The sequence below is a fragment of the Rhamphochromis sp. 'chilingali' genome (genome assembly GCF_963969265.1).
Source record: "Rhamphochromis sp. 'chilingali' genome assembly, chromosome: 16".
Classification (NCBI taxonomy): domain Eukaryota; kingdom Metazoa; phylum Chordata; class Actinopteri; order Cichliformes; family Cichlidae; genus Rhamphochromis; species Rhamphochromis sp. 'chilingali'.
The window spans coordinates 29,312,558-29,329,401 of record NC_137943.1 but is presented as its reverse complement, the minus strand read 5'-3'; the positions used below and the strand labels follow the sequence as shown (position 1 = coordinate 29,329,401).

General features: G+C 40.5%; 1 protein-coding gene across 3 annotated transcripts in view; it reads left to right on the top strand.

Annotated features, from left to right (window-relative positions):
• Positions 1-16,414, top strand: part of LOC308412577 (enhancer of polycomb homolog 1-like) — a 36,050-nt gene extending 19,636 nt beyond the window's left edge. For 2 of the 3 annotated variants that reach the window (XM_080907037.1, XM_080907035.1), the window contains 13 exons: positions 1,076-1,235; positions 4,847-4,992; positions 5,189-5,395; positions 5,526-5,674; positions 5,865-6,012; positions 6,330-6,494; positions 8,004-8,093; positions 8,364-8,512; positions 8,663-9,105; positions 12,034-12,152; positions 12,283-12,418; positions 13,343-13,721; positions 14,571-16,414. In XM_080907037.1, coding sequence (XP_080763163.1) covers positions 1,136-1,235; positions 4,847-4,992; positions 5,189-5,395; positions 5,526-5,674; positions 5,865-6,012; positions 6,330-6,494; positions 8,004-8,093; positions 8,364-8,512; positions 8,663-9,105; positions 12,034-12,152; positions 12,283-12,418; positions 13,343-13,721; positions 14,571-14,643 — 2,304 coding nt within the window. In that variant the 5' untranslated portion in view covers positions 1,076-1,135 and the 3' untranslated portion in view covers positions 14,644-16,414. The remainder of the gene's footprint in view (positions 1-1,075; positions 1,236-4,846; positions 4,993-5,188; positions 5,396-5,525; positions 5,675-5,864; positions 6,013-6,329; positions 6,495-8,003; positions 8,094-8,363; positions 8,513-8,662; positions 9,106-12,033; positions 12,153-12,282; positions 12,419-13,342; positions 13,722-14,570) is intronic. The other variant, XM_080907036.1, reaches the window with a different exon arrangement.
• Positions 16,415-16,844: the final 430 nt, after the last annotated feature.

Genomic DNA, 16,844 nt, shown 5'->3' with positions numbered 1-16,844 from the left:
TCAAAAGTAAAGGACGTGTTTAAAGGGAAAACAAGACAATTATTGCAAGTGTTATGGCACAGTGATAGTTTTGATTATCTTGTTTTTGCTATTCCCATGAAGACTAAATGTAATTTCAATTAAAATTTGATTGCACAGCTCTGTGTGTAAAGGATATCACATTTTATTTTAAGTAATACACGCACTGGTCGCAAGTTTGTTGTTCAATATTTTTCGTGCTTAGCTTTGAATGATGTATACAAATAAGTATTTAAGAGTATTTATGGAGGGATCTGTTGGTTAAAATATGCTTGAATGAGATGATCGACTGAAGTTGTTTCCCTTGTATTTGACAATCCCTGGACAAGCAAGGTCAGGTTATAATTATGCATATGAGAGTATTACGTGACCATACTATCGCTTGACCCATACCAATGTTGATATTTTTAAAATGTAAATAGTCTAATTTCTATGAACAACTTCTGCATCTAAATTCTGTAGGCATTAGATGAGATGTTTAGTTCTTTCCATTTGAGTCTGGTACTGGCCATCACATTAGGAGTTTGCAAACAGAAGCAGAAATTCTTGCCTGAATATCTGCTGGCTATATCAGAATTTTTAAAGTTAGGTTAAGTATCACAGAAGCTGAAGTCTGATTAGACGCAATCCACTGGGTATGGATTTCTATTCTATAGTTAATTTAATACTGTGTGTTTGCCTAGCAAGGTACAAGCAAATTAACTCGTTGCCAAATCTGGCACAAAGCATTCTTTCTGCTGACGTCATGAGTTTTGTTTTTGTTTTTTAAATTAACCTAATATTTTATTTTATCATCGTCAAAGCATTCTAAGAATGAAATTTTACAGTTAAAACAAAAACAAAACTTTAAAATGTCCTTAAACCTAACTCGACATGTCTGTCCTTCAGCTCGGCGATCATATCGGTTGATAGTTGTTTTTGACAATGTTTACAAAGCATCAGCATTGATATTCTGTCTCTTGCCTTCATATCAGCCTGCTGATTTCAAGAAAAGTACTTTGCTATGTTTTGTTTTGAAGAGGACATCATCCTCACCTCGTCTCCGTGTTTCTTTTAGGAACACCATCTCCAGCGGGCCATCTCGGCACAGCAGGTCTATGGCGAGAAGCGGGACAACATGGTCATCCCAGTACCGGAGGCGGAGAGCAACATCACCTATTACGATTCCCTCTACCCTGGAGACTTCAAGATGCCAAAGCAGCTAATTCACATACAGCGTAAGTGGGCTTCTCTAATGGAAAGTTTGTGATGCAGAAAGCAGAGAAAATGAGTGTGATGTAGCAGATTAGGGGCCCCAGTTGTTTTCATTAGCCTATAATGGCGTTCCCTTCATTTATTTCAAATGTGTTAAATGACACGTGGGGGCTTGCTGAGCAAAGATTATACGCTGCAATGAGTTGAACACTTCACATCAGTGTTACTTGCTTTTCTAATTTGAAAATTGTCACTCATGTTATTAGATTTACTTTCCCCTCAGCTCTGTAGCCCTAGAGTTTTTCCAAGAAGCAAGGGGGGAAAGGTGACCTGAACTGACATTTAAATATATCCTGTATTGAAAGCAAGCCACTTAATAAAGTAGAAAGTTGGCTGCTACTTAGAGTGTAAAATCCCAGCCAGTTTAGGTGATTGAGATCTTTTATCATTTTTATTGGCATTAAGCTTTGTTAACTTGAAGTTGTCATGTTTTTCTATATAACTCGAGATTGCCTGTTCCAGTAGTGAAATTGGAGGAAATTATGTTGCTACATGGCTTCGTTTAGTAACCATGGCTGCGTCACAAGTGGTTTGCTGTGATTGTTTCTCAAAAGAAAAGCAATTTGCTGTACCTGAAACATACAATGTTATCAAATGACATGTTTTGTCTAGTTAGAGAAAACCTTGAAATTAGTCTGAGGCTTGGATGGGTTGAAACAAGTAGAAAACCCAGTTTGCATCAGTCTTAGTCTTGAAAGTTTAGTGTTTATACAAAAGTATCTAAAATTCTACAAAAGCAGGCCTGCCATTTTCCATGCATATAAAAACCTTTTATATATTTAAGTCAGTGGTGTGAAAAGATGCTGAATGTTAAAAATGTTCAAATTAATGGCCCTGGCTGGTGAAAGTGAATTTGCCTTTTTACTCTTCAATAACCATCTAGCCCATCTATTGTGCTTAATTGGCATCTCAAGATGAAAGTGAATTGGTGTAATTAAATCTGAAGTGAGGGTTTCATTTTAAAGCTGAAACTGCAAATACTTTGATCTACACATTTTGTTCTGCAGGTATAAGTTCAGTTAGCATAGATGTTTTAATTTGATTTTGGCGGATGCGCCTGCATAAATGCTGCTGGCTGTGAGGTCTCAGGCAAAATAAATGTGGTTATTTGAACGTCTGAGATGAGACTCCTTGGCTTTAAACAAACTACAAGAATGCAAAAAATTCGCTTCAGATTCTGTTGTTAATGAACTCAAAATGACTTTTTTTGTATTCATTTTCTTTGTGAAGCTGTGGTGCATTTGTGGCCCTCCTGAGAGCCCAGAATTAGATCAGTAAGATCAAGCTAGGGTGTCAACTAGGGCTGCCACGATTTGTCGACTAGTCACGATTACGTCGACTATCAAAATCGTCGACGACTGATTTAATAGTCGACGCGTCGTTTGAAACTTTGTACGATCACAAAAGACGCAGGAATAAGTGGCAGGATTTAAGAGTGTAATAACGGACTGAAACAGAAGATGGCAGCATTGCATGTACAAGGATGTCAGCTACCGTTAAACCCCGAAGAAGAAGAAGAAGAAGAAGCAGCTGTGTCCCAGAATTCATAGCGCGGCCCAGCGCAGTTTCCAACAATGGCGGCAGCTAGTTAGTGTGAATGTTACTCTTATTATTCTTTCTGGGTCACAAAATAAACGTTTAACATATTTTCAGGCGAGAATGTAGCTGTGTAAACCTCAAATATCTGCTCAGTTTATCAGGACACCACATATTTTCAAAAGCGCTCCGACGTTTTCGGAGACGTCTGTTACCCACTAGCTCGTTAGCGAGCCGGGGGCTAGGCTCACTAGCGCCGTGAGAACACCGGACTCCCCGCAAATCGTTTTCAAACCCACCGCTGTCTTTCGCTACTCAGGTTAAATATATATGAGTCACTTAGATAACTTAAAATGTTATTGTTTGGCTTTTTTTTTTTTTAGTATTTTATTTGTTCCTGAGTAAATCAGTTTGTCTGAGATTAAAGTTATAGTTTTTACACAGCTGAATAAACGTCAAGCAGACAGCTGATTATCAGAAGTGTGAGATGCTCCAGAATTTACTCCAGTGTCCTGTTATATTTTAGATAGCAAGGAGTTTATTAAACTTCACCGAAACAATCTGCAAATTTCATTAAAATTTAATAAACTATCATCTTGTCTTTATTTTTAGTTAGCACAGACCTTAAACACTTAAAGCTGTAAGCTAATGATAGTTATATAAGAGCAGATGCTGCTGGTGCAATAAGCTGTAGTTTTATGTCTAATGGATGATGATCTGATTAGTCGACTAATCGCAAAAATAATCGGTGACTAGTCGACTATCAAAATAATCGTTTGTGGCAGCCCTAGTGTCAACCATGTGGCTTAGCCTGCTAAAGGATTCAGTCCAGACCACTTCAAGGCTTACCAGTAACATCAATAATCGTTTTTCCAGTAACATCCCTGGTAAGATGATGTTTGAATTGCTACATACTTACCTGGGAAGTTACTTTTCGTGTGTGTGTGTCTGTCTGGTGACTCAAACAGGCTAACAATAAACAGACTTCCATGTTTCAATGCAGCTAGCCAAACAAGGAAGAACCACTTTCTGCTGTTCTGTAATGGCACAAGATTGTGCTTAACATGTTTAAAAACCTTTAAGCATTTCTTAAAAGCTTTACAGACAATGTTAAATCAGTGTCTGTTTTTAGGAGCAGGGATCCATGGTGTAACTTAGACTTTATACATGCAGTGTTTCATGTCCACTTTAAGTGGTACACGGGTATCTTTCTGCTTTGGCTCTCAATTGGTCAGGGCGTTGCTTCGATGCAGGTTTTTGAAGCAGTTTTATGGCCGCCTCGGATTAAAAATGGTTTACTGTCATAAACGCACATTTTGGACAAAAGCAATGTTTATGGTTACTTAAGGTCATTGGTTGATGCCTGCATCCTGTACATCAGGGCGGTTCAGATGTCACATGGCTTTAGGGTTGCATCCTCGTAGTGCTTTCTGAATGGAAACTGCTTCGGTGATACTGATGTTTAAATGGCATATAACAGATTGGCCTAAAAATTTGAGGTGGGAAAAGGGAGCAGTAGGCGTAACGCACTGTGTCAACACTCTACAACAAACACCCAGATAATCTTTACTGTTCATTGGTTCCACTCGGTCTCCAGACAGCCCTTCCTTCCAGTTGTCTGAAATGGCAAATCTGGTGTAATTAAGCCTGATAATCATCCAGTGCATCCCCAGCCTTCATGTCCAACAGCTGCTGAACACTCATTTATTCTCGTTAACGCTTTAATTTTGGATTATATATTTTATGCAGCAGGTGTTTTGTTGCTGCTTGGGCCATAATAATAATTGGTTATATTCCCCTGTACAAAACTCTTTTTTTTCAGCATTAGAATAAACAGTAAGAATTGTTTGGAATCCAAACAGATGCTGAACCAAATGAGTGGAATGAGTCCATGTTACCTGCATCTTGTCTGTATGTTTTAGTGAGACCAAAGCAAGCTTGTGTGAACTTGTCCAGAAACAATCTAAATGCTTTGTATCGTTCCTTGTAGTTAAATAAAAATAAACGTATTTATTTATTTGTTGCCTCCCTCATGCAGCTTTCAGCTTGGACACAGAGCAGCCGGATTACGACCTGGACTCAGATGATGAGGCCTTTGTCAACAAGCTGAAAAAGAAGATGGAGATCAGCTACCTGCAGTTTGAGGAAATGATTGACCGGCTGGAGAAAGGCAGTGGACAGCAGGTTAGAAGTGTAAAAAATGTTTTGCAGACAAATTCATCAGGTTTGTTCCAAAGTGAGATTCACCGATTAAAGAACTTTTTAAGACTGCATTAGTTACTAACACTGACTTGAAGCCACTGATGGCAGGCAGTGTCAGATTTGTCACCCTCACTGCTCTCTAACGTGATTGTATTTATCTCCTTTGTTGCCCTCGCAGGCTGTGAGTCTTCCTGAGGCCAAACTGCTGCTGAAAGAGGATGATGAGCTCATTAAAGAGGTCTTTGACTACTGGAGCCGCAAGAGGAAAAACAGCAAAGCCAACTCCCTCATCCCCACCGTCAAGCAGGAGAAACGGGACGGCTCAAGCACCAGTGACCCTTACGTGGCCTTCCGACGACGCACTGAGAAGATGCAAACTAGGAAGGTTGGTGCTCTCAATTACTGTTGCTAATTTTTAGTTCTGCATTTCTGCAGTCCTATACAATCAGTGTTGCTTTTGGGGATTGTTTTTATTTCTTATCCCTGTTTATTGTAAATTTTGCTTCACATCTTAGAACCGTAAAAACGACGAGGCCTCGTACGAGAAGATGCTGAAGCTTCGCAGAGATCTCAGCCGAGCCGTCACAATCCTGGAAATGATCAAGAGGAGGGAGAAGAGCAAGCGAGAGCTACTGCACCTCACACTGGAGATTTTTGAGAAGAGGTAAGCCAGTCTCGAAGTTGCACCCACAGGACGTTGCTACATAAGTTAAAGCACCTTGATAGCAGATTCTTATTCACTTGTTACTACTTTTTTTTTTTTTTTTTTTTTTTTTGTGGACTTGTGCCAAATTAAACGACTTTGAAATGCCTCACCTTTAGATTTATGGAGTTATCCTCTCCTTTTCATCCAGAAATGTCATGTCAGACTTTGGTGGTGAGGTTATGGCAGAAGTTCTGGCTGAAAGGGCACTGGTGAGACCACAAATCATCCCCCTGGTCCCACTCACCAACCAGTACCGACACCAGGACCATATGGACCTCAAGGACTACAAGTCCAAGGTGAGCCCGTAGGAAAAAATTTGTCTTACAAAAAAGACAAAGGGGGAAAAAAAACATCTGATGAATTAGTTAAAGTTGCTTATATCCAGAATTGAAGGGTCAGTGGCATTGTTGCAAGTCGTGTTTTTAAACCACTGACCTGCTTAAAATGCAACCAAGAAGGAAAATGAAAATGGTGGTATGAAAAGTTAATATAATGAGTCTTTTAAGAGGAACACTGCGCAAGATAAAAGGCTGCCCTTGGGCTGCGGTCTCTAAAGGTGTACTTTAAAGTGCCTCTGCAGTGTCATTAAGTTTGGCCGCTCTCCCTCTTGTAGCCTGAGAAGACAGAAGTTCCCCGGCAGAAAAGGAAGTATGAGAAGAAGCCGAAGGTGCTGCCACCATCATCAGGCACACCCCACCATACAGGTCCGGTTGTCTTCAACGCCAAGGACCTAAACCAGTACGACTTCCCCAGCTCGGATGATGAGCCCTTTTCCCAGGTACCTGCACGCTTAAGCAAATGCGTTCATTCATGTAAAGCCAAGCATGTTACGCAGATCAAGCTTGGGACTTTTTCCTCAGAGGAATTCTTTACACAACATTTTTTTTCCCTGTAGTTTGACTTTTTGCATGGTGCCACTGGGTTATTTCCAGTTTGCATGGTTTTGAAATAGTATTATTATTATTTTTTTTTTTTTTTTACAAAGTGGCAGCAGCTGTTATGCTGCGATAAGGTTCATTAGCTACAAAGCCAAAAGAACAGGTAAGGTTTTTACACAGCAGGAAGAATTGGGGGGGGGGCACCTGTCTGTATTAAGCTTTTATTTTCTTTTTTTTCTTTTTTTTCTTTTTCTTCCTCTACCTGAAAACTGATCAGATACCAGAAAATGTTTTTCTGGCTGCATATTGTTTGGTGCTTAATAGAAAAAATCGATAGGGAGTTGTGTAGGTACAGAACCCAAAGGATGCTAAAGAGGGCTATGATTTAAATCAAAGATTTATATACTTGAAAATTATTTTTAGGATCTAAACTCAAAACTGAAAGATTTGAATCACTGCCAGGCAATTGCTTCACTGTAGAACCTGCAGGGTCACTGGGGGCTGGAGCCTATTGCTGCTGTCATAGGCACAGCCAGACTCATTTTATAATCATTGAAAGGGGAGGAAAAAATATCAGGGTAAACCTGCATAAAAGCTGTTTCAGTACTCAGTTCAGCTTGAGTGAATCTGGGCTTTAATTTAAAAAACAGAAGTCCTTAGGGAATAAAACTCGAAAGGATTCTCATTGGCTGCCTGCAGTTCCCTCTGTTTCCAGATCAGTGTCTCTCACCTGGTCCATTTTGGGTAGTGTGTGACAGTTTGCAGCCAGTTTTGTCTTTTTGCTTGCCCTTTGGCTACTGTGTAGGCCTCCTGAGGGAGTGGAGGTGTGCTGCCGCCTGGGCCCTCATCATACACGTCTGCACTCGCAGACATGCTGTGACAGAGAAAGTCAAACTCCAAGTCGGTTCCTTGCTTTGTACTAGATGACCTCGTTCTCCTCCACCTTTATTTTTTCCATTTGTTTTTCATTTTAAAGTTTGAGGAAGTACTCTGTGAAAAGATGTTACATTTTGCCCCAATCTATTGAGTTTGGGGCAAAATGAGACTACAGAAATAATCCTCCACTCTCAGAAAATTGATTTGTTTTTTTGTTTTGTTTTGGGGTTTTTTTGAATAGTGTAAAAAGACATCTGTCTTCTGTTGCTTAATTATGAAGTACAACACATACTGGAAACTGTTCCCTCTTGTCTGTGCAGCCACTTGGCTGTGCACTACGGCCTCTTCTTGTCTCCACTACCGCTGCTAAACTCTGCCCTTTGTATTCAACAATCTTCTCAAAATTGCCAAACCATGTTTTATTTAAAAAAAAAAAAAAAATAATAATAATTAACAAAGGCTTCTGGCTTCAGTACTATAACTTCTGCTCTTCAGCTGACCTTACGCTGACCTCTGACATCTCTCATCCACAGCTGCACTCAGGCTCATCAGAAGCAGAGGAGGAGAACGACCCAGATGGTGCCTATGCCTTTCGCAGGAAGGCAGGCTGCCAGTACTATGCTGTAAGGAACATTACCTTTTGTTCCTTAGAATACCTTAGTTGTCTGTAAGGAATAATGAAAATTAGTATTACATGTTTAAGGAAACCCTTACTATGTTGTAAACATAACTTGAACAATGCTATCCAGTACTGAAGTCAATACATTGGGGCATGTAGTTCATTGATGAGATTGCAGATTGATTCTAAACTGCACAGGTCAGATGTATTGAACCCAGAGACCTGCAAGAATGAGTGGAAAAGGTGAACTTAAGTGTCCTGTCTGTCTTTGTAGGCTCGTCAAGATCGGGTGGGTAGCTGGCCGTGGTGTGGACAATGGGAGGGTGGTTTGGCAGAAGCTCGCTTTCGCTACAGTCTCACCACAGTCACCATGCCACGACGATGCCTGGGCATGGCTCGACGGCGCGTGGGACGAGGCGGCAGGTGAGTTCACTTACTGCAAAGTGCTGGCATTTGAATCCAGCTTTACATTCTGTGCTCGTCTGTCTCATCTGTGTAGATATCTACAAAGCAAAATCAGCTAAACTTATCACTTTTAGTTGTTAAACCCTTTTCTCCCTCTTTTTCTCTCAGGGTGTTGCTGGACAGAGCATACACAGACTTTGACAACATTTTCCATGGACTGGATCCAGACATGCTTGACCTGCCTGTTCCTCAATCTCCTCCTCCTCCTTCTCCTACTCCTGCAACTACTTCACGCGCACCGGCCACCGACAAGTTTGCCAGTACCTCAGAAACAAATACCTCGGAAAGAAGTTCCTCCTTCAGTTCCTCTCTTTCCCCATCCTCCCCCACTTCCACGGACCTCAGTCAGATACTGTTGAATATAAAGTCGTGCCGATGGAGGCACTTTAGACCACGGACACTACCACTACATGAGCTGGACAATGCCCACCCTCTATTCAGGAGGCTGAGCCGAAGCCTGAAGCGCCCACTCTCGGCCTCCACCACCGGAGGGCAACCCTTTGGCTCCCAACGTCCAGGGAGGGTTGTCCCTGCACCCACACCCGTTGCTGGTAGGTGGCTTATCTGACTGTAGACAGACACTGTTGTGTTCTCTTTGGGCTGTGTTGGTTTCATAACTTATACCCATGGAGACGGTAAGATACCAGCTAGTTAGTGTTAGATATTGTTAGCTATATAGTGGTTTGTTTGTAATTAGCAGTTTTTCATCAGGCAGTATAAAGATGGCTCTCGGTCTGGAAAGTAAAGCAAAGGTGACATGTCCTTTTAATCCCTCTGTGGTTTCAAGAATTCCACTTGTATAAAACTCTCAGCTGCTCGAGCTCAGGATGCAATTTTTCTCCCATATTTTTATTTATTGTGGCGGGTTTTGCTGTCAGGGCTGGGCTAGGTATATGTCAGGGCGAAAAGGAAGCAAAGCCAGACTTAATAAGGTCTGCACAAACTAAATGGTAGTCCTCAGTAGTTTTGGCATGTCAGTGCTTGAACTAGCTCTCATCCTATTGCATTTTCAGGATAGCATGGTCCTCAAGTTGAGAGCGGAACAAAGACTGTCTTCCAATTTGCAATCCAAAGCAATGGAGTTGGGAGTAGGCCAGCAGGAAGGTTCTCGTTACTAATGACTAAACATTTAAAGTAAGAGCACTTTCAGTGGTATGACAGTCATGGATGCCGTTCGCTTGGAGAGTTTGAAAAAGTAACGGTGACAAAGTGAGTCGCCAGCTGGCTTGTTCAGGACACATGTCCAAGTGTGGTTGATTTTTAATCGAATGTTTGCAGCTTTTAATTTCCTAGATTTTCATCAGAATTCCTTGTTTTGTGGCTGTGCTAAAATAGCAAGAATTTCTATATATTTTATTTTTTTGTTTATTTAGAACAGCTGTTGCTCTGGGGGTAACACTGTATGAATACAATCTACCTTTCATTCCTTAAGGTGTCAGTTAAAGCAGGATTTCATAAATGAATTCATGACATGCATGGATTTGACGAAGAGACGAAATGCCACAGGTCCCCGGTGGTTTTACTGTGAGGGCAGTCAGGCGGCGGGTGTCTTAATATTGCTGCAACTTGTTTTGATGTGCATGAAAAAACAAGCTGCTTATTGATTTTTCCAGAAAAGGTTCAGTGAGAATCTGAAAGACTGATATAATTAACATGGATCTTTCAAGAAACTCTACTAATATGTATTGTGTATGAGCAAATGTGACAGCTGCACTTGTTGTTTAAGTAGTTGATTTTTGATTAAATTACACGGTGTTGGAGTTCAAGAAATAAAAATGACACGTGCTCCAGATGGAGGTAATGCCACAGGACGAGCTGTGACTTGGAGATGTACGCAGATTGTGGATCTTATGAAACTGAGAAGTGAAAAGCACACAGGGAATGGATACATCAATAATGCACTGATGCACATAATGCCTTTAAAACATGAGATGAGAACTTTTCAGTTCAAACACTAATGAAGAAGAACTTATGGCCATGTTATCTACAGCTAAAAAACTTTGATTCAAATACTAGGGTGGATGAAATATCCACAAAAACATGTTCAGGTTTTCTTTGGCTCTACAACACCTAAAATGTCAGATATGACTGGTTTCATGAAGGAGTTTGACATTGACTCAGGCTTTCTATTTCAGAAACTGCACGTTTGCTTAGAGGCATATTTTACTCTTCACCTTAAAACGGAATGATTTCCCCTGGTGTATTTAATTTGCAATGCCAATCCTATTGATGCCATTAATATCTAACTTAATCAGTTTAAATCTATTAATCAGCTGTCCTGTAGCCGTAGATATGGATATCACTTCAGATTAAATACTGACTTGAGTTTTGCCACTAATAACATCCTATAAATAGACTAATTTGATCCAATGCAAATGGGCTTGGCAGCTAATTAGGACCAAGTATGAAAACGCATTCATGCATTTATTGGGTGCACATTTTATGCTGTTGTGCCTGGCAGGGCTTTATTTGCTGGCGTTCATGACATATGGCTCAACTGATACTTTTGTTTCTGTAGGGATTTAGCCTGGTTGAGACAGCCACCTGTGACATTAAGAACTCCGTCTCTAAACTTGTTAACTGTATAATCTTGCTTTGTAGTAAACCTCAGTTTTCAGGCAGGAAATCTGAGAATATATTTTCTGGAGTACCCTAAGTTTACCTGAATATGGCCAAAGCGATTTCTTTTCCTACCACATATACTCAAAACTGAAAGAATCAAAGCTGGAATGTTTTATTGTAGTACAAAAGCCACCTGGAGAGTAAATGGATGGTACTCATTACCAAACATTGGTCTGACCTTTCATTAGAATGCATTGCATCACTAAAAACTCACTGGTGCCCAAAAAGTGTTAAAAATAATTCAGGAAACCATGTAGTGGTTTTGCTTTGTTCATAGTGAATTGGTTTCTGGTTCGGTCATTCATTTATTCATGAGCACAGTTTGCAGTAAGGTCTGCAGCATAACAGTAAAATCCAAGACTGAAGATGCTCCTTCGTGACTGAAGTCTTTGGCCTTTGTTGTACTCACTGTTGTTTGCTTCCCTGCTGACTTATCAAACGAGGCATATTGAGTGGGTGTGAGTTGACAGAGTTGTTGTCTGTGTGTTGCTGTTTGATTCAGACTGTTGGAGCAGCTTACTTTTCTTTCCCAAATATGGTTTTTATTCATCCAAAAGCAGTTGAAAACAAATATTTGACCAACTTTCTATCTTCCCAAGAAGATAGAAAGTTGGTCAAATATTTGTTTTCAACTTTCTATCTTCTTGGGAAGATAGAAAGTTGGTGGCAATACATTAGGCACAATGTGTCATGGCCAGTGTATCTGAAAGGCTCCGTATGCATCATGTGGTGGGTATCTTGACCTGGGTTTAAGGTTTAATGCCAACCTGCCACCACTTAGCTCAAATATTCTTTGTGTCAAAAGATCTGTCTGTTTTATGATTGGGAATTTGTAACACTGTTTTTGTTTCTCTCAGCTTTCACAGTTGAACAGTACCAGCAGCATCAGGAGCAGCTGTCCCTGATGCACAAACAGCAGCTGGAGCAAGTCCAGCAACAGCAAGCCAACAGCGCCACCACTGCCAACAGCACACAGGTCAGCGTGCAGATCAACTGTACAGCAGCAGACAGTGATCTGAATTTATATATTTATATAATATATACTTTTTGATTGATCCCCCCCGTAATCTTCAAATCATGTAAACTTGTTACTCTTGGTCTCCTAGCAGACCCTGGCAAATACATTGGACCAGGCCAGTGCTCAGTTTGCCGCCTCGGCCCTCGTGACCGCCGACCAACTGCTGGCTCTGAAAACCAAGGAGGAGCTAGGACCAGGAGTCAATGGCGTCCTCTCCCCCTCAGGTATAACGGCTTCCCACACAACCACTGGTTTGACCAATAGCCTCTTAGCTTTGAAGGCTCATGTTGTAATCACTATTGTCGAATTTAACAAAGGTATATTGGTATTGATGATCCCAAAATTGTTTACTTATTGATTCTAATTCTAGTTATATGTTGAAATTAAAACCAAATTGATTAATTTTTTTCATTTATTTTACAACAGCACTATTAAAATGAAAAGTCCACTTTACCAAATTGTTAAAGTACAGTGACAGTGAAGTCAAGACAAAGCAAACAAAGGGACAAAAGTAATCCTAGTACTAACGCCCTCAATACTCATCAACACAAAAGAGCAGATGGCAGCACAATGAAAGTTCAACAAAACCTGCACCAGCAGCACCCCAACGACTGATGCCGCTTCACGGAGGAGTGTTTGCTAGATAACCAAGAAAAGTGACAAAAGGGAATTTAGATTTTCATTAATCTGGAGATGGAAGCGGGGCACCAAGGTGTCCTTCACAGATCAAACTCCTGCAACCTGAAGTCTGATAATCAGTGACTTTTTCTTTGAATATTGATTTGGTGAAAAGGGGAAAAAAAACCCTCCTGCTTGTACATTTTCTTCTGCCACGCAGCAGATTAAAAACTTTTCCTTGTCAAAGTTTTTTAAATTAAAGTTTCTGTTAAGTTAGGCTTTGAAACCTGTGTGCACATCTACAGTACCTCATTTTTTAAGGATTATGATTCACACTTTGAAGGGAGGGAAAAAGCTGCTTTGAAACTTTGTGTACTCAACTTCAAATTGCTGTGCAAATTCAGTGCTTCAAATTCAGAACAGGAGCAGGTTTAAAAAAAAAAATTAAAAAAAATCAGGTGATAATTAAAACTTCTTCTCCAAATCCTGTTTATTCCAACACCACCCCCATCCCACTCCACCCACTTCAGGTGTCTACAAGGGCTTGCACCTCTCGAGCACAGCGTCCCCGTCCCCTGCCACCCCGGCTCCTCCCACTGCTACAACGACACCTGCTTCGCTCCACCCCTGTACCACCACCACCAGCTCCACATCTGCTACCAGTAACAACAATGGCACCACTCACCCTGCCAACACAACTACCACTAACACCACCACTCAGGTCCTGCTGGGAAATAACAACAACAACCTACGGCTGAGTGTTCCCGCCACCAAGCGCATCCCCACATCCCGGACACTGAGCACCACCATGTCTACATCCGCCTTAAAGCTCGCCCACGCAGCAGCCGCCAACTGTCAGAAACCCAAGGTCACTACAGCCTCGGCCTCGCCGCTGGACATAGTGCCCAGGTAAGGAAAACTGAAAACACTCGAGGGGTGAAGTGATGTTCCAAACAGAAGGCCGTACCTAGCTGAATAGCACACAGGAAAACGTCAACATTAATCCTTTTAATTTATTACCTTTTACTCAAAGCAGCCATGTCCAACATGGAACACTCTTGAATGTGTATGTTATGAACCTACTGAGTTACCAGCAGAGTTGGCAGCTCTCAAAGTTTACATGTTCTTGTGAGCTCAGTTTGTAGTTTAGCTGTCCAGCTTTCACATTGTCTAGTCATTCTGCTCTGTGACAAACGGTTTGTCTGCTTGAGATATATTCCAGGGATGACATGTTAGACCAAAAAAGAAGAGACTTTACTTTTGTATATGAAGCATAGGACTGCTTGCTAAAAGGTTTGCTACCTGTGCCATCTTTTCATGTGTCTGATGAAAATCTGTCCAAAACCAATGTGAGAGCAGCTGTGCAAGATGTTGTCACAAAATTTATGGATGTGCGTAGTTAAGATAAAAAAACATAGTCATAAACATCTCAGTACGCATCCAATCTGAGCTCAGGACATTACTTCCCTGTCAATGTTTACCTTATAGATCCAACCTGAAAATGTCTTTGGCGGCACCTGTCACCTACATCTTACTCAAGAATAACGTGTCTAATCGCTATAAAACACTTACTTCTGGGCTTTTATTTAGAAATGTAGCACATTTAGATTTTATCTGTTGTTTTTTATAGTTTGTAGAAACATGAGTAAAGATATTGTTTGGCCTTAAATCAGGCCTGTTGTGCTTAATTTTAAGACAACTGAAGTAACAGGTTTATGCTAGCCTGTCTGTGCTAACAGTTTCCATTTTTGCCCTCAGGGAGAATCATGAACAAGACAAGCCAGCACTGAACAGTCTAACGGACAACACAGTGGCCATGGAGGTTACGTAGCCTCTCATACACCGCTCTGAGGAAACGTGACTCCATTGTTTTCTTTTTTTTGTTTTTGTGTTTTTTGGTTTTTTTTAAGGTGCTATGCATCATTCGTTAGTCATGAATGCAAGTGGTGGCGGACTGAGCACGGCAAGGCTGGGTTTCCATAGCAACAGTTTGGGACTTAATTGCAATGCTCGTCTCGTACAATTCCCCCCCATTTGTTACTGTTAATAGGAGATCTCTGTAAATTCTTAATATGGCAATTATATGTACAGTACTGCATATTTGTAATACCCCTCTCCCCACCCTTCTTGTATATAACATTACTTGAATACAGAATTGTTCATTTGTGATGTTTTGCACTCGATATTAAAAAAAAATTCAAAATTAAAATTAAAAAGAGAAAACGACAAACTGCAACTGGTGCGAGTATGGGGTGTGAAAGTTATACCACAGAAAAATGTATGTCATCACATGCATGGTGCGGAACCTGCTGTTTGATCTATTTATTGTGCCGTGTTTACAGAGGTTTTCCCCCCCACATTCATTAAATTTTTTTTTTTTTTTAAATACACTGTATCCTTCATCAGTTCCCTGTGCTGTAGTAAGTGTTTAGGTAGATTTATACAAAAAAGAAGTCCCCACTATTTTTTTTTTTTTTTTTCTCCTTCCTTTTTGGATGTTGTGAACATGGCCGGGGGCTCACCCGTTTTTGTTGGGTGTTCCCATGTGTCTGTTTAAATCCACGCAGACGTGTGTTTGTTAAAGATTCAGGCGCAGGGCAGTAGATGTGTATTTAGCCCTTTTCAGACGTGATGTGAAGCATTCGGCTCAATCAGTCTCTTAAATTGACGGCACTGTCGTTCAGAATTCACTCACACACATCCGGGGGGGCTGCTGTGGTTGCCACGCGTACCAAGAACTTATTACATTTGTGGTGATTAGTATTGTGTGAGGTGCAGCCAGCGCTTCTGAATGTTTCTTTGACCAAGATCTGTGGGTGCTGCTGACTGTGCTGTACCCACCTGCCCCTTGCACACAAGCCGAGGGCTTTTCTGAATCAGGAGCAGCTAAAATACATCATAGATAAATGTTTTAGTCTAGTTTCAAATCTAAATCAAAGATGAAATGTTATTGTTGTGTAACGCAGCTCAGAGACGCAGGGGAATCGCTAACAGATGCGATCTAGTGCGAGCTCATTCGTTGACATGACTTAACGCAATCAGACGAGCTAAAGTGGCCAGTGAATGTCACTGAGACGCCAACACGTTCAGATGCCGTCAGATTAATTGAAATGTCTGAAAGGGGCTTTTGTTTGTTTGTAGGCATCAGTTTGTCAGTGGGTAAATCAGTCTCCACAAAGCTCTTCCATACATATGTTATTCCTGAGACAAGTAACAAAACAATGGGGATGAAGACTTTCCCAGAAGACTTTGCTGCTTCTGACTTATCTAAGCACTATATATTATAATTTTTTCTTTTTTTAATTAATGCTGCTTTTGTATGATTTTTGGCGTCTGGTTTCTACCAGATGGCCTTAGTAACTTTTAGTTTTCTCTAAAGGATAATCCCCCTCCCTTTACCATTTTTTTTTTTTTTTTTTTTTTTTTTTTAAACAAATATTTTTGTATCTCCCTTCTCCTTTATTTTCCCATGAAAGACTTCATTCTTTTGTTACTTGTTCTGAAAAAAAAAAAAGAAACTATAAGGGAGTAATTTAAAAAAAAATGCAGTAACTGACATTTATTATCATTCCAGCTTCTGTATAATAAGGAACATGTATCAATTGAGAGAAGAAAAAAAAAGAAATGAAACAGTTTTCTCTACTTTTAAAAACTCCAGAAGGCTGAAAGGCCATGAACCACAAGTTATCGGGTGCCTTCATTTGGGAAAAAAGAAAAAAAAAAAACTTTTAAAAAAAATCAATAAAACAAAAAAAATCACTCTCTTCTGTGAAGAGTTTGGTACTGAACAAGGCTACGTGTAGTTTTTCTTTGTCTGTACCACAAGCCCAATGCCCATTCCAATGGCCCAGTTGATTCATGATTTTTTTGTTTCCCTTTTGTTTTTGTAAACCCTTCCACCACACACACTCACACACATGGGAAAGACTTAAGAATCCTCTTGAATTGTCACAAAATGAAATAAAAATCCAGGGCATTATGTGTTTCGACCAACATGTCTCCTTTGTTTTTGTTACTTTAATGGTTTCGTTG